Below are 23414 nucleotides of genomic sequence, written 5' to 3'. Positions count from 1 at the left end.
GGCAGTCCCTAGTTTCTTGGTATTCTAAGAAGCAAAATTATGTGGCCTTGTCAATCGCAGAAGCTGAATATATAGCTATCAAAGCATGTTGTACTCAAATCCTTTATATGAAGCAAACCTGGTTAGACTTTAGTATAACTCTAGAAAAGGTTCTACTCCTTTGTGACAACGATAATGCCGTAAAACTTACTAATAATCTGGTTCAACACTCTTGCACAAAACACATAGATATCTGCCATCACTTTCTTAGAGACTATGTGGCTAAAAATGATATCTCTCTTAGTGGTATAAGGTCGGAAGATCAATTGGTGAATATCTTCACTAAACCTCTAGATGAAGCCATATTTAGTAGGTTGCGAAGTGAGCTAAACATAATAGATATTTCTAACGGCATGTGATGCTCTTGTCATATAGATGTACTTCATGATAGACGTTTGTCTAACCTTCTCAAGATAGTGGTGAACATGAGTTTTGCTTGAGTTGGTGACCCCTTTGTTTTACTCAAGGCATGTAGTTGGGTTCACCACGAAGAAGCTTGAGAAGTGAAGTAATGACAAGATATTTTATTTTATTGCTATGTATTCACATGCCATATAATTTGCACGCATGTTTAAATTCATGCACTTGATATGCATTACATGTGCATTGGTGGTTGAGATCACAAAGCAGGTACACGGAGGATTGGGTGAGAGTCTTCTATGCCATGGTTTGGATTGCACCCGAGAGGAACTTCATTCAGTTCATGTTCCAGGGAGAGAGTTGGAGGCTTTATAGGAACAACATTCTTGAGGTGTTGGGTCTTTAGACGAGCTCTCGATCTTTGCACAAGATTGCTCACCCTCATGCTCAGCCACCCCAGCATCTTCTCGTTGGTGGAGTATTCTCGATAGATGATGAGATCCGACCGATCTTTAGGTAGGCTTTCATTCCAGGATCACCCTGAGTGCTAGATATGTTGATTCCTGAGGCAAAAGAATTACATATGGCATTGAGACGCAGCCTCCTCCCGAGGATTGGATATGGAGAGGCGATCACCAGTCTACAATAGTGGTTGATCTTGTTCATTCTCACACATCAGCGCTTTGATGTAGTTGACTTGATACTGTGTGAGATTGAGGACGTCATAGCAAAGGAGATGACTATGGACAGATAGCTTCCCTACGCACATTTCATATCACATTTGCTTGCACACTCGATTTGATTCCCGGAGTTTGTACATACCTATGAGCAGTCGCCTACTCACTTCAGGGGGTATGCACCTACAACACCCTCCGACAGACGTCATGGTTAGCATGCGATGTTCAACACACAGAAGTAGGCACTAGCTGCAGATAGAGAGAGAGAGAGTAGCAGTAGAGGACCAGACCCTTGCAGAGGCCGAAACAGCGCTTTCGCACGTATTCCACTAGATTTTTTTGGATCTCGAGTATTTCCCATTGGTCGCTAGGCCACATGACGCTGAGGTAGGAGGATCGTCTCAGGCTACCCCTATGACTTCAGTTCCTTCAGCCCCTGAGACAACACCCTCCGTGCCCCTGCTACACCTCCTTCAGAGTTTGCCCTTATACTATAGCAGATGCAACAGTAGGTAGCACAGTCCGAACAGCAGTCCAAACACCAGGAGCATCATCTTATGCTTATACAGTCACTTTAGCAGCAACAACAAGCGATGTTCGCTACACTTCAGGATGACAGAGAGAACAACAACCATATGTTCATGTTCATTTCAGGTTGTCTTGGTTCTCTCTTCCAGGTGTCGGGCCTACAACTGACAGTGGCTCCTCGGGCTCCAACACCATCTCCTAGTCCTCTCCCGAGTAGCATTAGTGGATTCTTAGGTACGCCAATGTCAGTGTTTCACCTTTCACCTCTTTTCAACACTGGTTTTTTTCTCTCAACCTGTCGGGACGGCATAGAGGCCAGTTTTTCCTTCCTTGTCTACACCGTTGATAGCTCGGTAGCCATCCATTCAGTCTTCATCAGTGGTTCAGTCTACCTTCGACGAGCTCAATGCAGCACTCTGGGAGATGGCTTCTTAGGGTACTGGCACTACCAGCTCCGTCCTAGCTCCAGCTTCAGAGGCACCTACAGAGTCAGTATAGCCTCATCCTCAAGTTGTTGACTCTGCTACCGTTGAGCTTTTGGATTCAGACTCAGACTTAGGCTCGCAGTTCAAGGTGCAACCATCAGCAACAGCGTCAACTTCTTCCTCTCCTCTAGCTCTAGATGTCTAGGAGTGTGCTCTTTTGGTGCTTAGATATCAAAGGGGGAGAGAGTCTAGAACGAGTCTAGGTGATAGGGGGAGCCTTTTGTGTTGGAGAGAGCTAGTTACAGTGATTAATGACCTTTCTAGTTTCTTAGTCTCAGGGGGGGGGGGCTTGAGTAGACTAGGGTCAGAATGTTGGTTCTTCATGGATTTTGATGTAATGATAGACCATTTGGTTCTTAATTGATGTGTTTTGCTTGTCATTGTATTGTGTTTCATTTCGTGCTCAGTTTTATTTCTTATTCTACTAGCATGATAAGTCGTTATAATACTAGGTTTTCTCTTGCTTAATTGTTATATGTTGTTAATTGCCCAATATGATAGGGTGTTCTTCAATTCATATCTTTATCTTCCTATTTGTGTTGTCATCAATCACCAAAAAGGGGGATATTGTAGTATCTATGCCCCTAGATAAGTGGTAAGTATTTCCATGATTAATGACAACCGTATCATTGTGACTAACGTATATATTTTGAAGGGAATAAAAAAACTAAGTTCACAATGTTCATATGTGTATTCTTAGTCCCTTATGGAATTCTATTGGACGATCAAAAGACATTTGCATCGAGATTAAGGATTTTCTAGTTCTAAGTGTCATAAGGTGATGAAGAACACTTAGAGTAGTTATAAGTTACTTTTTTGGTCTTTTGATCATACTATAAAGGGGGGCTAAGTGTTGTAGTTTGACCTAGTTGGGTCTAGACTTAGTTGGATACACACTTGTGAAATTATAGTACTGGGTAGCTCAAAGAAGCCTATGAATGAGAATTCAAGAAGTTAGAGTTCAAAGTTGATTGATTGATGAGACTAAAAAAATTGTTCTCACCAAATCGTCTGATGTTGGCTTAATATACACAACAGAGTAATTTAATATTCTATGAAGAAGTGAGTTGACCTCATTAAATGGTCTAGTGATGGAAGCAAAAGCACACCAGAGTATTTAACAGAAAGATTGATTTTTGAAGAAAATTAAAGTTAGGTACACCGGATGATCCGGTTTTAAAAGAGTGTGAACACAACAGCATTTAACAAAACATTAGATTTTTCAGAGAGAAAATTTCAAGGCACCGGATGGTCTATTGTTGAGGAGTTTAACATATCGGAGCATTATTCTGACTTGGTGTTTCGATGCAAGGAGATATGAACTCACCAGATGATCCGGTGTGGTGATTTAAAGATCACTGGAGCAATTTAGGCAATAACTACTGACAGCTAGCAGAGTCAACTTTTGCAAAAGGTAACACACTGGATTATCCGGTGTGTATAAGTTTATATACAACAGACAATCTAGTGTTCACAGAAAGTTTGGGTGGTTGGACAACAACTAGATTTGTACATCTAGCCTATATATATCCCCTTACTCGTTTTCATTTGTCTCTCTTGCAACTCAGAGGAGTTCATACACTGTGTGTATTATCAAGAAGCAAAGGATAGCATTTGAGTTAATCTTTTAAGTTCTTTAACGCAAGATTAAGGATGGCATTAGTGCTTCAAGAGTAGCGAATGTGCATTTATTTAAATTGAATTAAAAAAGCTTAAGCATTAAGCAGTTGGGACTCAGATTTATGTTTGGCCATGTAAAAGCAGCATGTTTTCAAACTGTTTTGATATATATAGTCCTTTTTTGTTTCTTGAGTTAGATATGAGTTGATTTTTGTGACCATTGGATTAGCCTTTTCCCAGATGGATATGTGTTTAGTTCTGATTTTGAGTTCAGAAATATGACTTCAAAAACTTCCATCTTCTCATTCTCTTTAAAGTATATGAGTAGTCTCCATAAGTAGCTATTAGGGACGCAATGTGTATGTTCAAGTCTAAATCTGAATCTGAAGATAAGTAGATGCATGTCACGGCTCTTCCTGTCATTTGTGAGTTTCAGTTTCAGTACTCACTTGTTTACATTCACCTTTAAGGACATAATAGGATATTGGCGGTTCTCTTAATTGGAGATGAATCAAGTATTTTAAAATTCAGAGTCTGATCACAGGAGCAAACAATATAGTATACTTTATTTTTATTCAAATTGAATTAAAAAGAGAATATCATAAGAAATAATAAAAAGCATATAAATAGAGTATTATAAAAGAACTAACTTTTTCACCAAATAACATAGGGTTGAAAACATTTTTATAAATGAATACATCACATGAGAAGAATTTTCATTAATTTTTCTAGATTTTTTGGGAATTTATTTGATGCACTAAAATTTCTATAATTTATAAAAGTAGGCTTATTTGAAGAATTTTAATTAAATATTGACTCAGGCTCTTGATCAAACTAAAACGGTTGCCAATGAGCTCTAGTTTGCTCATAAAAATATTTAGAATTTTTTGACTACTTTTGTACTCCAAATAAAATTGAGAGTTAAATAGAAAATATAGACACACGTGTGGAGTGCTTCTAGCTTTTTTTTGGCACACGAGCGTGGCACAACTGGGTGGCTGTGTTCGGCACTCAACCCGTTTTTGACATCTGAGGTGCCGAATACGTAACACAATACGTATCCAGCACTATAGGTGCCGAATAGTGTCAGACTCACAAGTTTTCGGTGTCTCATGTACCGAAATTGGGTTTTTGGTACATGAGGTACCGAATACACATGCTACATTTACAAATACATTAATATATTATCTATTTTAATAAATACGATATTATATGTTGTCTATTTTTAAATTTTTACCCAAAACTATGGCATCAAACTCGATATATATCCTTCAAAAAGTCGAACTTAATCAGTGTCAAAGTGAGAGACAAACTAAACATGCCAGTAGAAGGAGAGACAAATTTGTGCACCTAGGTGCCCCATGGTAGCCTTATCAATGCAGCACTGTACTATATGTACATCACCGTTACAACTTTGTCGCTTGTTTCTATCCAGGGCACTCTTTAGCTCAAGATTGCACCGTTCTTTCGCTCTATTTAACACAGCTAAAATTTATATATATATATATTTTAAAATGCTTATCTGAAAAAGCTGTTTATGGTTTTTAGAAAAACAGTTAATTTATGGGATTAATTTTTAGACTCTCGGCACACTATATTTTTAGAAAAGTTGATATCAGCCAGTTTATCAGTTTTTAGTTCATTTCACCAGAAACTAGCTTATAAAAAACTATAAGCCAGTAATTAATTTAACATTTGTTTAAGCTTATCAGTTTTTTAAAGAAACAGAAGCTGCTGATACACAGAAATAAACAAGTCTTTTAGCCTGAGGTTGAGATTGAATTGCATGGTAGGTGATTCAATCTTTTAACACTTCTACTATATAAAATATAAGATAGTTCTTATATCATGTCTTCTCCCCACTCTCTTCATATTTAATAAAAGCCTTTAAAATTCAGATAATTTTTCCACTTTTGTCATTTATCTTTATCCTCTACATTTTCTATTTCATTACCGGTTACTGATATTTGACTCGTTTTACTAATAAAACTAAATAAAAAAATTCAAAGAAAAATTAACAAATAATCTATTTTTTAATTCTATCTAAAATCAAACTACGATATCGTTTCTGACATATTAGTTCAATAATATTTCTACGATGTATATACATCTCTATATTTTAAATTTATATTTAATATTATCTTATCCAATGTTCATTGCACTCAGCTAGTAGCTGATGAACCGGCACAATTTCACGCAATCAGAGAATCTCCGGCCCAATATGATCATCTACCCTTCAGACATTCTTTAATATTATCATATCTAATATTTATATTTTATCATAATTTACTGTACTCAGCTAGTAGTTGATGAACCGGCGCAATTTCAGGCAACCAGAGAATCTCCGGCCCAATCCGATCATCGAGCACCCAAAACCCCGCGCCGCAGCAACCAGCCGAAAGCCGAAAACACCCGCCGCAAAAACCCGCACCTTTCCCCCCGAGCTTTCTCCTCGCCTTGCCCATGTCCCCCTCCGCGCCCCCCGCCGCCGCCCGCGTCGCGAACCCGGCCAAAACGTTCCCCCAGCCCCTTTCCTCCTCAGCCCACGCTCGCTTCCCCCACCTCTCCATGTCCACCTCCTCCTCTCCTCCCCGCGCCGCACCCCTCGCCGTGGCCGGCGGTGGGAGCGGCGGCGCCGCGCCCTCACACCTAGCCGCCGACCCAGGCCACCGCGAGGCCGTCCTTATCGCCGCGCGCGCCGCCATGGGGAACTGCCTCGGGGAGACCCGCCTCGACCTCGCCGTCCCGGGGCTCCGCCTCGCCGCCAAGGGCAAGGTGAGCAAGCATACCCCGCTGGCATGTCGTCCGTTGCGGGGATTCTCTGTGGCTCTAGTGAGTGACCCTTGGTGTTTGGTGCGAAGGTGAGGGACGTGTACGAGAGCGGGGAGCACCTGGTGCTGGTGACCACCGACCGGCAGAGCGCGTTCGACCGCGTCCTTGCTTCCATCCCGTTTAAAGGCCAGGTATGCTCCTCAACTCTTTGTTATTCAGTGCCAGTGTTGATAAACACATGCCAGATTTACATGACAATGCCATACTGCCCTACTGTTAAGGGGTTGCAAACTTACCATTCAGTACTGCTCGGGATGCTCCTTGTGTTGGTCCTTGCTCATGTTGTTTGATCCAACTGCTGCGTTCTTCGGACTCAAGGCATCGCTGTACAATGCAATTTGCAAATAAACATTTTTGTCAGTAGTTTGTACTATGTATTGATTTGATGTGCCAATCAGTCTACTCAATAGATTCTGCTGCTGCTTCATAGTTTTTTTAGAATTTTACCTATCGTGGACCTGTTTATTTTTAAGCTGTATCATTTTCTATCCCAGTGTAATGAAGTTTGGAAGCTGAATACACTGGAATGGGAAATTATTGCTTCCGTGATCAGTTTTTTTTTTATGTGCTGTCATATGGATGGTTTCAGGTGCTTAATGAGACAAGCCTTTGGTGGTTCAATAGGACCCGTCATATTACTCCAAATGCAGTAGTATCTTCTCCTGATAAGAATGTGACAATTGCCAAAAGGTGCTCGGTTTTTCCAGTTGAATTTGTTGGTGAGACCTAAGGCTTGCTGTATATGTTGATTATTTCTCATACCAGTGCAATCGTAATATGCTGAATTTTGTTTTTTGTGCTAAAAAAATAGTTTATCTTCACTTTCAGTTTACCATTCTTACAAATCTTATCTTTGCATGTTTATTTTCAGTGAGGGGATTTGTTACAGGAAGCACTGATACATCGTTGTGGACGGTTTATAATAAGGGTGTCAGGAACTATTGTGGAAATGCTCTTCCTGATGGTATGCTACCCAATAATTATCCAATGTAGATTTCTTTTGTTCTTTCTAGTGACTAGTGAGTGAGTTCTTTGGCCCAGGTATGGTAAAGAACCAGAAGTTGTCCGCAAATATTCTCACACCAACGACGAAAGCTGTAGATCATGATGTCCCTGTTACTCCGGATGAGGCATTTATTTCTCTCTTTCTTTTAATATTTTTGCGCATATAATCTTAAGTATTAGAGCCCCTCATACTAATTCTGAGAGGAAAACGATAAAAAAAATGCTCTTAGATTAGTCTAACGTTGGATTTCCATAGGCAGCCCTATGATACTGGGGAGTTAACGAAGCTACTAGTTAGGTCCCCTGATTCAGGAGATTCAAGAAAGTTACACTGCTGTGTTTCCTTGTCACTTTTCAGATATTGAAGTTTCTCCTTTATTTGGTAATCTTATTATAATAGTTTGGCAGGAATGAGGAATCCGGAAGCCTTTGAATGATTTCTGGATTATGAGCTGTCTAGGTTGCATTTTGTATCAGATACAATTCCTTGAGAATTTCGAGCTTGTAGACTTTAGCATGTGAAAGCTGCTGCATGCCTGCATCACCTCTTTTTTGCACATCATTTTTGCCTTAAAAAGCAGGCCCTTAATTACCATGACATTCTGCAGATAATCAAGTCAGGGCTGATGTCAAAGGAAGATTTTGATGAAGCGAGAAGCAAAGCCTTGAGCTTGTTTGAATATGGACAGGTAACGAATGCTCATGTGTTCTGCTTCTGCTATGGTGTTTTCAGGTTTATGTCTAGTAACCTTCCAATTTAATTTCACTGGCAAACACTAGGATCATTGGACTTTCAGTATTTAAAATTGTGCTTTGACATGCTTTTGATTTTAATCTCTGCAGCTTGTCACTTCAGATATTTCATATTTAAGGCAATAGTTATCTTTGTATGACATGCACTGGATGTATTTAAGGCAATAATCCTAAAGACCTGGTCTAATGTATTTGCGGCTTGGACCCAATTCATAGCGTGACACATGGCAAAAATTACCATAAAACTTTTGGTGGAACCAGAGGAAATCATGTGTGAGGAAACAAAGAAGGAATTAAAATGCCATGTGTCATGCTATGAATTGGGAGAACGTGCTAATAACACGGCGGTAGGTCCTCCAGTTTTGAGGCGACTAACCGGGGCTCGAACCCTGGTTCTCGCAAAAAATGCCCCTCGTTGTGGGTCACTTTCAGTGTGGTCCTGGGCAGCCATGAAGCCGCTTTTAGTGATGCCCCTGGGTGGTCGGCTTTCAGGACCTTTTCTCAACCTATAGCTAACAATGCCTTCGGGACGTCTCCTCCCCTAGGGTCGAGTTTTTTTATGCTATGAATTGGGTCCAGACCACAAATATATTAGACCAAGTCTCATAGGATTATTTTCCTATTAGTTGTCTTGAGATAGTGTAGCTCACTTTGTGGCATAGCAAATAATTAATCCTTTGCTAAAAGCTGCATTAAGATCGTGTATTTGTAATTTGTTGATGCTTTTCTGTTTTCTATTTGCAGCAAGTGGCGTTACAGAATGGATTGATTCTAGTTGACACAAAGTATGAGTTTGGAAAAACAGACGATGGGACAATCATGTTGATTGATGAGGTTGTGTTCTACATGATTTTATTGTCTTAAAATTTCTAATCTGCAAACTCTATGCTCATTGTACCCAGAAACTAGTGAAAAATCATTTATGATATAACTTTTCGTTGTGCTACCTAAATATTTCATGTAATTGAACAGTACTAGTTCACTGTTTTGTGTATAACCAAGTCATACAATCAATCAAAGGTCTTGAATTGAGACAAGGCTCACATAATTTTAATAAAGAAAATAATTGCATCCCACTTCTAGTCCATGCATAAGCCTTAAGGAGCTCAGACTTGAGGGGGGATTATTGAATAAACTATGTTTGATAAAAATTCATGGTCTCCTCTTTTTGACATGCAGGTTCATACTCCTGACTCCAGCAGATATTGGATTGGTAATTCATATGAAGAGAGATTCAAATCTGGTCTTGAGCCTGAAAATGTTGACAAGGTAAACTACCCTTGAGTTCATACACATGTACTGGGTAATTTAACTCGATGCCAATTTATGCCTTCAAAACCTTATTGACAAATTTATAATGAAATTGCTCAAGAGTTTTTTTTTTTACTTTTTTAACAGGAGTTCTTAAGGCTGTGGTTTAAGAACAATTGCAATCCATATGAAGATGCGGTATATTTCCTTCAAACTCAGCTGTTAAAACTGCATACAATCCCCCCCCCCCCCAACACACACACACATAATGAGCCAGCTCAGTTCTGTTGATTGTATGCTTACATTTACTCTAAAACACGCAGGTTCTGCCAGGAGCTCCAGAAGAGCTTGTTTGTGAACTAGCTTGGCGGTATGTCTATTTCTAAAAGTTCCTGCTAGTAATTTCCACTCCAGATCATTTTTTTCATACATTATACTCTGTAGCCTGTCCAACAAATTTTTGTGCATCTGTATGTACATGAAACTGATGCAAGCTTGATATTCTATTCTATTTGAATAATAGTTTGCTTGAATATCCACTGTAGGTATATTTTCCTGTTTGAAACAATTACAAATACAAAATTCGAGATCCCAGAAACACAGGTATACAAAATACTTTATTTGTGCTTCTAATTTAGCAGATAAACAAATACTTACAGCAATGTTTTGTAAACGCAGGAACCGATTCGCGAAAGGATTTCAAGGAATGTCGCCCAAGCCTTACAGAATCTATGATTGCTGATGGGGGAACCCGGAGCGAAACTTGCTGATGACAATAAGAGGTGCATTTCTGGTACCAATATTCCCGTGGTATACTAGTATGTGCACAGTGCACATGCCATATATCCTTCCACTGAAGATTGGCAATTTGGCATGGCTTGTTGATGAAGCAGGACTATCCACGTGGCCCGTAATGTAACATGGCAACAAACATGACTGGAGCCATTTGTGTTCTTGTGAGCAATTGGCATGCTCTAAAGTTAAGCTTTGTCCTTCTGCTTGGAGCATGAGAGGACAGAGAAGTGCAATTTGCATACTTTTATGGGACAGGGAAATGATACATGCTTATTGGTCCTCTAATTTTTCATGTGCAAGTCAGTTTAACGTTGTCAAATGGCCGAGTTCGCCAAGTCAGAAAACCATTCGATCAGTTCACCGTGTTTTAGCGTAACCATGAAGTCAATTACTCAATTTTCCAGAAGATATCTCTGTGGATTACGTTTATCAAGCTATAAGTAAGCTTCTCTAACCAGCTGCTCCGTTCCGTCACTCTCGTAGTCTCGTGTTACTGTCTGTTGATTATTACTAATACTATTTCCGATAGGAGTGTCGACCCTTTGGAAGGCAACCATGACCCAGAATCGAACCGCTGACTTCTTAAGGCTTCCTGATCTATAAGCGAACAAGGTCTCTCTCTCTCTCTCTCTCTCTCTCTCTCCGGAGCTCTAACAATGGCAGAGAAGGGCGTGAAGGTGTTCGGCATGTGGGCCAGCCCGATAGTCATCCGGGTGGAGTGGGCGCTCCGGCTGAAGGGCGTCGAGTACGAGTACATCGACGAGGACCTGGCCAACAAGAGCGAGGCGCTGCTCCGCTACAACCGGGTGACCAAGAAGGTGCCCGTGCTCGTCCACGACGGAAAGCCGATCGCCGACTCCATCATCGTCGAGTACATCGACAAGACCTGGAAGGACGGCTACCCCATCATGCCGGCCGATCCCTACGAGCGTGCTCAGGCGAGGTTCTGGGCCAGGTTCGCCGAAGAGAAGGGTACGCAAATGACGCGGCACATGCCCTGTCTCCTAGCTACGGTCCTACGGAAGCCGATCTCCACCACTACCTTTGGGTGAAAACGGGACAGCTGCCCGCCCGTCCAAAGACTTGCGCAAGTATAGGATGCTCCACTAAACCAATGTTTCGAGCTTTTTTATAGCCCTAACCAAGGTTGCTCAGTGTTGAAACTCTAGTAAACCGAACTAACAAACCATCTCTCAAATCTGATGCTCCACTAAACCAATGCTCAAACGAATAGACCACATCCAAATTCTCTAAGTGTAGAACGAGCTCATCAAGTTTTGTGATGATCAAACCATGTTTGAGCCTCCGATCACAATCTTAAAGATGATCAGTCTAGAGCCACCAAACCTGGATAGATTCAGCTCTCTTTCTTCTTCCTCTGTTCTCTCAGGATGTGTGTGTGTCTCTCTCTACAATGCCAGAAGTAGCAGCGCAAGAGGCTAGGGTTTTTTTCCCCACCTTTGTAAGATTAGACAATCTCAACCATTGATTCAAAAAGCAAAACAACGATGTACAAGCACTGGGCTTGTGAGCTGTTTTGTTGGACTCCAAATAAACCTCCATGTGGAGGGATAGCCTAACAAAACTTATTATCCGAACCTATCTGATAGATACTACTTCCGTTTCTATTTATTTGTTACCGTCTTTTACTTATAACAAATTTGATCATAATTTTTTCAAAAAGGTTTTATAGATATTTTAAATTTTTATATTATCAGATTTATCATAAAAAACTTTTTAGTATTATATATTTTCAAGTATCTCTATAAATGTTTTTCAAAAACGTCTGATAAAATTTGCTACAGTAAAAAGTTATGATAAGTAAACCGAAACGAAGGAAGTACTTAAATGACCGGACGATCTATTTGTCGCAAAAATAAATAAATTTAGCTGCCACGTCACCATCGGCACGCCCAACTGCTGTGCACCAAGACCTGAGGGCAACACAACTCATACTGACCTACAGAGACATAGGCATGGCCTCCACGAGCAGCATGACTGTGGTTCCGGAGGTGGCCCTGCTATCCGGCAATGCGGAGCCAATGCCGGTGGTCGGCGTGGGCCCGGCGGCGATCGGAGAGGGCGATCGGCAAGGCTGTCGCTGAGCCAGTGCGACACGGGCTCGGTCCCCAAGTCCTGGGAATTCATCACATCCAAGCTCTGGTGCATATAGACACGAACCAGCACTAATACATCAGTACCAGTACCGATTCTAGCTACGAACCGTCATCGATGATTGTTATATCTTAAAAAATTCATAACTCTCATACTAAATCATAAAGAAAAAAACTTTATATGAAAATTATATCTCTCGATGAGATCTACAAATTTGTAGTTTAAAACTTTTTAATTTGAGGTCATTTAAATACCCAAATGATTATAATAAAGTTGCAACAGTGGCCGATGATAGCTTACATTAAAAAATTTATAACTTTTTCACACGAAATCGGATGGGAAAAAACTTTATATGAAAATTGTAGCTCTCGACGAGATCTACAACTTTGTAGCTGATCACTTTTTTATTTGAGATAATTTAGATATCCAAATAACTATTCAAACGTTCGGTCAGGAAATATCAAAAGGATTTATTTTGCTACTATACCCACAAACAGACGATAGCTGAGATGATTAGAGGAGTCATACGTGCGCACAGACTGTATGGTCTTGAGTTCGAGTCTTGGTTGCCGCATGCGAGCGAATATCACGTGACTGCGAATATTGGGCATTGTTGGGTGGACAACATCTGGTCGGATACCTTTGGTCGTGAAAAAAAATTTAAAACTTTTTCGGTCCGAAAAATGTTGAATTGAGACCTGACTATCAGTGCCAGTTAGAGCCACCTACCGATACTGATGGTGATTTTCAGTGCTAATTTCATATTTGATACTGATAATCAGTGACTATCGGTGCTGAGTAATCAGTGTTGATTTAAAATCCACTACAAATGATGATTTTAAATTGATACTAATAAAATGTTTTGATGTAGTAGTACAATGTGGCCAACCTCTTAAATAACTTTTCCTTGTGTCATGAGAGAGCAGGAACCTGCAGATGGAGTACCTTGACCTGTACCTGATCCACTGGCCCATCTGCATGAAGCCTGGACCGATTGCGACTGTCATGCAGGTCCAGCGTCATCGTCAGAGGAAATGGCATCGTCACAGCACTGCAAGCGAGTCGCGTGAGAGCAAGCAACGGAGGGGATGGCGTGAGTTGTAACGTGCGAACCTGTGTATATAATCCGGACGCACGCAGAGTGTGGGCATCGAAGAAGTGATTGGAGAGGGACACCTCTACTGTCCTCAATTTTTTTTTTTGACAAATCGGCAGGAGCGCTGCCTTTTAATTAAAAGAAAGGTTACATGATTACAGCCTTGAACAGAGATTAATGCTTTACAAAATATCAGTTGTATGTTTTTATTACAAGATGGAAAACAGGACTACCAAAGAATACCATAATCATGCAAAAAAAATTGCTAACCATTTTGTTGGTCTCCTTGTAAGTTGTAACTACAACTCATTTTCGGTTTGATAGGCCATTTTATGTGGCTTAATGTTCTCTTACCCTCTATAAGCAATATGTTAAGTCTGCAATTTATTCTCCTTAAAAATTCGTTTGTTTATTTCTTTTCATGTATTCTATCACATATATACTATATATGTCTCTTACTATCTCCCTCCTCTGGGAGCATTTTGAAGGCGTGCTTGCCACCATTCCGCCATGTTACCCTATAGCATGGTGGCTGGTTGATTGATGTAATTGTTCCATAGTTTAGTTTTTTTTCCAAACCTCTCATGTGAACTCACAATCTTTAAGCAAGTGTTCAGATGTCTCTTGTTCACGCTTACACAAAGGGCATATGGCGTTATGAGGCCATTCTCAAGTCGCCAGATTTTCTAGCTGTGTAGTAGGATCTAAGCAAAAATTATTGTTTTTGGCTTGGCCTTAGCTTTTCATAAACTTTTTGTATTGAATTTCGTTACGCCACATGTAAACTGCACCTTGTATACTGGTTTTACTGTGCATTCACCATAAGTAGTCCATCTCCACATAATTGAATCTTCCTAATTTATATAAATTGTTATGGTTTGGATATTGTTCCAGAGGACCACGATATAAAAATAGTAGGAATACTCTATAAAATTTTAGTAAGTACATTTGTTTTTTCCTTTTTGAAAACAGTGTGTATATCTGAATAATATTAGTTAAAAATGTGTTCCCTCCATTCAGAAATACGCCTACTATTTCTAGAGTATATTTGAATAAGGCAGCGTTCTCCGTTCTTGTTGTATTGATGTCTTTCCTTTGTCACCCGAAATGTTGTTATGTAAAATTTTAGTAAGGATTGTAGTGACCATTTTTAGACGCTGTATTGAGTGTGTATTGTGATGTTATTCTACTTCTATATTGCATGCTAGTTTCTTCAAATGATCGGTGGTCATCAGTGCCAGTATTTCTTTTTCTTTCTGGGATGACGCTGTATTGGCTGTATTGAATGTCTTTCCTTTGTCGCCAGGATGAACCAGGAGTGGGGGCACGGCCCCTATTTATTTTTATTAATTTAGTGACTGTAGACGTTTTTATTGTAGCTCCAATATTAATGTAGTTAGTAAATCTCCGTTAGATTTCTGAGCTGGGTCCGCCCCTGACGCTGTGTTTGTTCGAGCAAGGACACAGAATTTTCATTGTTTCCACATGCTGCTAGGCCTACTTTTCGGCTAAGGCCCGAATCAGACCAACTAGTGTTGGGTGGCTAGTAAGCTGATCTAGGCCAAACCCGGATGGAGTGGGCGCTCTGGCTGATCTCGCCGACAAGAGCGACGTGATGCTCCGGCACGACCCGGTGACCAAGAATGTGCCGTGCTCATCCACGACGGCAAGCTGATCGCCTAGTCCACCGGTACTCGATGCGTGGAAATACGGCTACGGGTTACCCCATCATGCCCTATGTGCTGCACTTGCACACGTTGCGCAGCTGAGGCTTGGAACACCTATATCTCTCTCGCATGATCTGTTTCGCTTTAGAATTCAGACCTAAAAACTCCTAGTATGATGCTGTATCACATACTACGATATGGCCTACTTATTCCCTCAAGTATATTGGATAAAAGAACAAGAAAACGCACAGTTAAGACATGCCCGAACGCGATCATCTCGGTGATTTGTCCGACTGTCGATGCACCTTGGATGTCTGGACCTCGCCGTAGAAGTAGGAGACGAAGCCCCTGTCGTGTGTAATCATGTCCATCAGAGGGGTGCGTGTGTGCGTGTGTTGAGCCAACTGACGGACTTGTTCAGCAGCCGTTCAGTTTTGGCGCGCGTAAGTTCAGTTTCTTCAGTACTGATCGAGCCGCCGCTTGCGCTGGAGTTCGGTTCGTGGTGGCGGGTGGAGCTGTTGGAAATCGTGTAATCGTGTGTGTGTCTACGGGCCCATAAAAGAAACAACCAAAAACGAAGGGGATTTGCGTCAATCGCACCCCACGCCTCGGCTGCGTGATTTGCGTCAAGACGTCCCGTGTGGGACGAGTCGACGAGAGGATATACCCCAAGACTGGTTGGTTCGAGGCCTCCCGGTCTTCATATGCTGGGTTAGGCGTTTTCTCCATCTTCCCATCCATCGTGGTAGTGATCTCCGGTTCCAGCGCCCCCTGGCGCCGAGCCCCACGGATGGTGGCGCTGATCTGCGTCTTCCAAAGAGCATGATTAGCCTTGCTGAGCTTCTCCGTCACTGGATGGCCTAACAACGGGTTCATGGTTGCTGCACTTGGCGTAGAGGATCGATGAAGCAGCCATGGTGCGCACACCTCCATATGCGATCTAGCACGGCGATATGGTGGGTAATGGTGATGTCTCTGGTACCATGTCAAGTTTGCGGGAAGCTGTGACCCATCCGTCATAGCCTGCATGTTAATATAAGACAGAAACAGCCTTTACCGTGGCATTTATAGGGAGAAGAACGACGAACATGATCGTCCTGAATTACAGGGATCAGATAAACAAACTAAAAAACAAAATAATCTAAATATAGAATCTTATCTCTAGAGGACCTTCATTATCGAATGCAGGAAGACGCCTTCCATCCGAACCGTGCCTGGCACAGGCGCACATGATTTACGTTGCACGTACACATATACACCTTGTATTCCAACATGGCGAACCCGGTGCCATACTGTGCCCGCGACTCCCCCGCGGGCCTGTCCCCGCCGGCGTTCACCCCGAGCATCGCGGCGCCGACGCCGAGCAGCACCACGGCGTTCACCGAGGAGGCCGTGAACCGCTGCTGCAGCAGCGCGAAGGCGGCCGTGAAGGCCAGCTGCGTGGAGATGAGGATGGAGGAGGTGGACACGGGCAGGTAGGCCAGGCCGTAGGCATAGAGGAGGTCGTTGAGGCAGGTCATGAGGCCGATGGCGACGGTCGCCGCCAGGAGGCGGGGTGTCATGAGGAAGAACGTCATGCTGGCCTTCGTGGACGCGTCGTCGCGCCGGCGCCTCCGGGAGAAGGAGACGTAGAGGGGCACGAGCAGGAGCGGGAAGCCGGCAGTCGGGAGCAGGCTGGAGAGCCACCACTACCGGAGACAGCTTCTTTGCCGAGTGCCTCAGGCACTCGGCAAAGGACGATATACACTCGGCAAAGGGCGCTCGGTAAAAAGTTTGTCGGCAAAGATCTCTTTACCGAGTGCACTTTATTGGGCACTCGGCAAAGACTTTGCCGAGTGCTAATCTGACACTCGGCAAAGGCCTCCGCTTTGCCGAGCGCCAGTGAATCAAACACTCGGCAAAGGTGGCGTCTGTGCCGAGTGCCACCGGGAGGACACTCGGCAAACAGACCATCTTTGCCGAGTGCCTGGACCGTGGCTCTCGGCAAAGCATGTTGTCACTTTGCCGAGTGTCATGGCCATTGCACTCGGCAAAGTGACTGAAAACATCATTTTTTATTTGTTTTTGACATCCCATCCAAACAAACAGATATATATATAACAAACATCACCAACATCACATATATATCATCAACAGCACATATATATCACCAACACCACATATATATCACAAACATCACATGTCTCACAATATATCACAAATAAGTTCACAAGTAATCCAAGTGCTCCATCATCTACAACCATAATTGCAAATAGAAGTACCATTAACAACCACAAGTATCATCACCAAGATGGTCAATGAAACTGATTTGGTGAATGATTCGCTGAAGCATGAGGATCGTTCGATGCCGCCGATTGATTCTGCACAAAGGAGAAGAGATTGCATGTGTGAGACAAGATAAATATATACCATACATGAATAAAACTTTCATACTCCACTAGGTTTGACCATAAGCATGAACATACAAACTAAAACATTTATACTCACAGGAGTAGAATAGTGAGGAGGTGGAGGTGGAGCGAATAGCGAAGGTGGCGGAGCTACACCCGTAGCGGCGCCAATACTTTACATGTACTGAAGAATCTCCACCATCCTCCGCTGCTCGGCCTCCATCGTCGCCTGCATTTGCTCCCGTATCCTCCTCTCTTGTTCCAGCTGGGTCTACAATATATTCACCCTAATGTTACAATAATGCAAAGGAAAGGTATGAAAAAACCAATGAACGACGAATAAACCAGGAATAACCTCGAGTGCCTCCACCCGGTGGTGTGAAGTGTCCTTCCGAGGTCGTATGGCGGGGCTCGTGCTCGTGCTGCTTGCTCGAATCTGGGAGAGACTGGGAGTAGCGGCCGAGTCGATTGCGCCGTCGCCAATCCAGTATCGCCCATGCTTCTTGCCTCCTCCCACCCTCATGACGACTTCTCCATCAAGGTCCTCGGTGCTCGGATCGTACTCTGGCCCATGGACCTCCCTTGCCATCGATGTGTACTCACTAAGGCGATTGTGGACGGTCGCATTGCTGTACGCCTCGGGCCCGTCCTCCAGGTTGTAGTCGATGTCGGACGTCGCCTTGCCCTTGTGGGCCATAGCAAATGCCTTGAAGATGGAGCAAGGCTGGCCACCATGTGACGCCGACTGCGAGAAAAACAGCAAGATGATTAGAAATCATGCATAATTGAGCGTTAGAATAAATAAATGAATTCGCGTACCCATGTTTCTGCGTATCCGCTGAGGTTGCGGCTGCCTTGATGGTGTGCTACATCTGGCATCATCAAACGCCGCTCCCGGCACAAGTTGTGCGTCTCCTCCCACTCGCGTGAGCACCACTTGTCCACCATCTGTTCCCAGCACTGGGGATGCGCGGCACACCAATAAGGAATCATCTACAGGCCATCAAGTACATGACATATCAGAAGATGAAATTAAGCCTACTTAATCTCAAAAGGAATCAGTATTAATGTTCTGTATTTATCTGCAGGTACTGGTCCCGGGTCAGCGTCATGGTTCTTGCGTCCCTTTTGGTGACCTTCGTTCCAACGACGGTCCCGTGGTAAGTTACGACGGCCTGGATGTGCGCCTCGTAATGCATGTCCACGACGAGTTTTTTGCAGCATTTGGTAGCCACCGCATCCGCCCTGGCCTCATGTCCGTCCTGGCATCTAAAGAAATCCTGCATACAAACACGATGTATCCATTCTTTATTTCAAGAATGTCCAATAAATACGATGTATTGAGCAATGTAGTGCGAGGAAGACTTTACCCACAGCTCTTGCTTCACCCGCTCCGCCTTGTTGTTGAATACCCTGCGGGCCCGATCTTCAGCATCGGGGGCGGCGGCGTAGTGGTCAAACGAGTAGGCCGGCCCCGTCACTCCGGCGTACACAACCAGGCCAGGGAAGTGCTCCTTGCACAGAAGACCGAGGATGCCATTGACTTGGCGTGTGTGAGCACCTCCACTCGCCACAATCGTCCAGTTCCTGCCCAAGTGATTAACAATCGTCCAATTTCTATTTTGATATTCAACATATCATATAAAGTAGTGATAACATCTAAAGTTACTTACTTTTCCCCCTCGGGTCGAATCAGCGGGCGTCTCTCACGAGGTATCGGTCGCTGAGGGAGGCTCACGGGACCTCGCAAGTAGACGCTCGACGAACTAGAGGAAGCGGAACCCCCTGTTGTCGCCTCCTCCTGCGCGTCCTCCTGCGCCTCCTCGTCGTCCTCCTGCGCGTCCTCCTGCGCCTCCTTGGCGTCCTCCTGGGGCACCTGCTCCTCCTCCTCCTCCTCACGCGACGGGGCGGCAGGCGACGACTCCCTCCTGCGGCTGCTCCTCCTCCTACTCTCCCCCGGTGCAACGGTCATTGTCCTTCGGTACAAGGACGTTAGCTTCCTCATCCCACCGCCCACCATCTTTGTTCAATCACCTGCAATTAAAAAGAGTAAACCAATAAACACAAATAAACAAGAAGTACTTAGAAAGAGATGCAAAATAAACAAAACGTAATTACAAAATAACATAGTATTACATGTATTAGAAATAATCTTCATGATCGGGATTAGCTGGATCATAAGTCTCATCATCACTATCAATCATGTCGAAATAATCAACACTATCCGAATGAGCAATGTTGCCATTGTCATTGTCTAAATGTAATCGCTCAAGCATTTGTAAGTCCTTCACATTTTGCACCTCATCTCCAACGTCCTCTTCATTAACCGTTTCATTGTCTACTTCCATTCCGATCGCTTCGGTTAAGTCTATCTCAAACCTCCCTTTCTAGTCCCTCTTCTTGAAAGAACTCTCCGTCATATGTGTTTGGGTCTAAGTTGTAATCTTCATCGTTTGGGACAGGCACTTTACCGTGTGGCGATACCCTGTGCACAATATCCCAACCCTTAAGATGCCTTATGGTTTGACACGCATATGGGAGATAATAAACTTGCGTGGCCTGTTGGGCCACAATATAGACATCGTCTCCTGGTAAGATGGAATCCTGTCGAATTTCGACTAGCCCAAGATTACAATATGTCCGTCTCGTTACTTCAGGATCAAACCAATGGCATTTAAATATGACGGGATTAAAAGGTTTGGAACCATGAAACTTGAGTTCGTATATTTCTTCAATTCTTCCATAATACTCGACCTCATCAACGCCGGGCGTAAAAACTCCGGAACTTGTGGTTCTTCGATATGACCGAAGAAGTTTACCCAGGTTTCTTCGGAGATTCTTCGGTTTGCAAGCATCGTACGTGACAACTTATGCAAAACCTTCTCAAATTTTTATCACAGCCTCCACATATGATATCATGACATCTTGACAAGTTTCATGATTTTCGGACTTCGTTTGCTTTTTATACAATTTAAAAATAACTCGACCGCAAGTTCGTGGTCATGTTTCGTGAACAAGATGTTCGCAATTTGTGGTCTGTTCCTGGATACGGCCTCACATTATACTAAATAACATGAATACCATTTTTCCATTCATTTTTTTCATTATTCGAATGACTAGCAGTTATAATTTGAATTATCCAAGAAAATTCAATTAATTGAAATAAATTAAAGAAATATAGAAAAAGTCCGAGAAATGTGCCACATTGGAACATGGAGTACCAGGTATTGTATGAGGACTGCAGAAAAAGTTTGGAGGTCAAAAGTGAAAAAAAAATTAGGGTTTGCCGAGTGTCAAAAAATGACACTCGGGAAAGGAGCCTCTTTGCCGAGTGCCACGTGTTTGCCGAGTTCTTTCTCTTTGGCACTCGGCAAATAGCCTCCACGAACTTGCTCAAAAGTGAAAAATAGGGTTTGCCGAGTGTCAAAAAATGACACTCGGAAAAGGAGCCTCTTTGCCGAGTGCCAGATGTTTTCCGAGTTCTTTATCTCTGGCACTCGGCAAATAGCCTCTTTGCCGAGTTCTTTCTCTGTGGCACTCGGCAAATAGGCTCTTTGCCGAGTGCCAGATGTTTGCCGAGTTCTTTCTCTCTGGCACTCGGCAAATAGCCTCTTTGCCGAGTGCCCGATAAAAAGCACGCGGCAAAGTCTGGGACACTCGACAAAGAAGCCGTCTCCGGTAGTGCACTTGCGGGTGCCGCCATGGAGGAAGTAGGCGCGGAGGAAGAGCGGGCCGCCGGCCGAGCCGACGACCATGAGGACGAAGTTGACGACGAGGAGCGGGTTGCGGAGTGGCCTAGCACTACCGCTCTGGAGCCGCGTGGTGTCAGAGCTCATTATTTTTTATTATAAATTTTAGCTATTGATTAATTGTATTTTATATGAACTTTTTATTTAGATTTTTTTATTTTTCTAAGACTGTATTTCAGAGGGATCCTTATTTTTTCTAACCCTAATTTCAATTATTATTTATTTTATTTTATTTAGATATTTTTCTTTCCAGATCATATGAAAATTGGCTAATTTTTCATAATTTTAATTCTAAATTTAAATATTTATCAATTGTATTTGATATTGAATCATTGGTTTTATTTAGGTTGTGATATGTTCATTTTAGGTTGTGATATGTTCATAACAAGTGGTAGTTAATTGATCCTCTTAACAATGAGTGGTGTAGATCATTTTTTTCAATTAGTGTGGTAATTTCGTAACTTTTATAGTGGAAAACAAATTCCATTAGATCTGAGGCTCAGCTAAATCACCGGGTACACGATTGGTTACAAAATCCAAAAAATGATCTAACTATAGGTGAGAATCATCCCCACTTAAGTTAGCACCACTAGCGCATCAAACCGTACGACTGCACAGGCTAGAAATTTAGCTTAAGACTGAATTGTAGATATTTGTATTAATAATAGTTGTATGCTAAGATATATCAACTATTTATATTTAAATATTAGAATGTAAAATATAAATATAATTTTTATTCATAATATTGGAATCATGCTTATAATTTTTGTTCATAATATTGCAAATTGATTTTTGTTTGTTTCTTGATTTTTGAAATTATTATTATTATTAATGTCGTCACCGTATCTCATATTATTATTTTTGAAATACATTATAGATTCTTTGATATTATTTTTGTGTGATAATTCGTAATATGTTTGCATTCTATTGTTTTAAACTTGTAATATTTGATTATAATTGATTTGAAAAAGTATGTTGATTGCTAACGTAACTAAGTTGGAGTTCGCTAATCTAATCTTGTTAGACAAATGATATCTACAACAAAAAGGAAGGAAATGCAAGGTAAGAAGTAGTCTTGAGGCTAGACTCTATGATTTGTTTTTTATGTTGTTTCGTCTAATTATTGATCTATGTTCACAGTTAATCAATCAATTAATTTGACAGTTGTATGTTTTTGCTTTTTTATGTGAATTTCTAGGATTTTCTTAGATTAACTTGGAGACATCAAAAGGAGCCTCCAATTAGTAAATATAAGATTCTTAGGATTAACATGGAGGGGAAAAAAACCTCTAATTAGTAAATATAAGATACTTTGCTAAAGCATCTACTGCTAAATTATAATAGTTGGTGTAGTAAAATACCTCAGTTTTAATTAAGTAAATTGGTATCATACTTTGCGCTTCCATCGTCAAAACCCTCGATATAGAAAGATCAAAAATAGTTTCCTTCAGAGAAGTAATGAGATTCGACGTATCAGAATTAGAATATTTTTGGTTATATCACATTCGTTTGCCTCACTGACCAACGTCGCTTCTAGTTCTGCATGCAAGATACTGCCAACTCTTTTAATTTTTTTCTCTTGAATCTCACCTATCTTATCACGTACTAGAAAGTCTCATCCTCCTTATTTGTTTTACTTATTAAAAGAACCATTCGTATTTAATATGTGATTTTAAAAGCGAATGTAATAGTTATTTTTAATACTTAAATAATAATATAATTGATTCACCAACGGCAACATGTCGTGTCAGCAGTTAGCTCCACGGACCGGAGGTTCTGAAAATTCGGCAACGTCTGGTTTTGGGCCATTTTTTTTTTGGACTCGTTCCCTTTCTACCTCGCTACATCATCCAATCAAACGTCAGTCACGTCGATCAGCCCAGGCTGAGAGCAGAAACAAATCGAACCGGCAGCGAGTAGCGCCGCCGGGCGCGCGTTAGCATAAGTCACGGGCGTCTCACAGAGCCTACTAGTATTCCTATACAAATTTTTTATTGTTAGTTATTTTTTCAAATAAATTATTGTTAACTTTTTAAAAAAGTTTTGAGTTAC

At 42.0% G+C, this 23414-nt stretch overlaps 2 protein-coding genes, 1 long non-coding RNA gene and 1 pseudogene across 5 annotated transcripts; 2 read left to right on the top strand and 2 right to left on the bottom strand.

Moving 5' to 3' along the window:
* The first annotated feature begins 6074 nt into the window (after nucleotides 1-6074).
* On the top strand, nucleotides 6075-10637 carry LOC133902211 (phosphoribosylaminoimidazole-succinocarboxamide synthase, chloroplastic-like). Of its 3 annotated transcripts, none has more exons than XM_062343811.1 (13): nucleotides 6075-6484; nucleotides 6571-6672; nucleotides 7131-7260; nucleotides 7413-7505; nucleotides 7583-7671; nucleotides 8155-8235; nucleotides 9044-9133; nucleotides 9479-9568; nucleotides 9698-9748; nucleotides 9874-9920; nucleotides 10096-10153; nucleotides 10229-10332; nucleotides 10444-10637. In XM_062343811.1, exons 1-12 carry the CDS (start codon nucleotides 6173-6175, stop codon nucleotides 10283-10285), a joined length of 1200 nt encoding a protein of 399 aa, XP_062199795.1. In that variant the 5' UTR covers nucleotides 6075-6172; the 3' UTR covers nucleotides 10286-10332; nucleotides 10444-10637. The 3 variants fall into 3 exon arrangements, with proteins under 3 accessions (XP_062199795.1, XP_062199796.1, XP_062199794.1); XM_062343812.1 differs by having other exon boundaries at nucleotides 10410-10637; XM_062343810.1 differs by having other exon boundaries at nucleotides 10229-10637.
* Nucleotides 10638-10950: 313 nt separating this feature from the next.
* Nucleotides 10951-11761, top strand: LOC133902213 (glutathione transferase GST 23-like). The gene has a single exon (XM_062343813.1). The coding sequence runs from the start codon at nucleotides 11002-11004 to the stop codon at nucleotides 11395-11397; it is 396 nt and encodes a 131-aa protein (XP_062199797.1). The 5' UTR covers nucleotides 10951-11001; the 3' UTR covers nucleotides 11398-11761.
* Nucleotides 11762-16163: 4402 nt separating this feature from the next.
* Nucleotides 16164-21449, bottom strand: LOC133902396 (purine permease 1-like; annotated as a pseudogene).
* LOC133902178 (uncharacterized) lies at nucleotides 17370-17963 on the bottom strand. Its single transcript, XR_009906842.1, has 2 exons — nucleotides 17711-17963; nucleotides 17370-17583 (listed from the first exon to the last, which is right to left on the bottom strand). It is a non-coding gene; the product is annotated as an uncharacterized LOC133902178 (long non-coding RNA).
* Nucleotides 21450-23414: the final 1965 nt, after the last annotated feature.

The sequence above is a fragment of the Phragmites australis genome, chromosome 20 (genome assembly GCF_958298935.1).
Source record: "Phragmites australis chromosome 20, lpPhrAust1.1, whole genome shotgun sequence".
Lineage (NCBI taxonomy): Eukaryota > Viridiplantae > Streptophyta > Magnoliopsida > Poales > Poaceae > Phragmites > Phragmites australis.
This window is presented reverse-complemented; position numbering and strand designations above follow the sequence as displayed.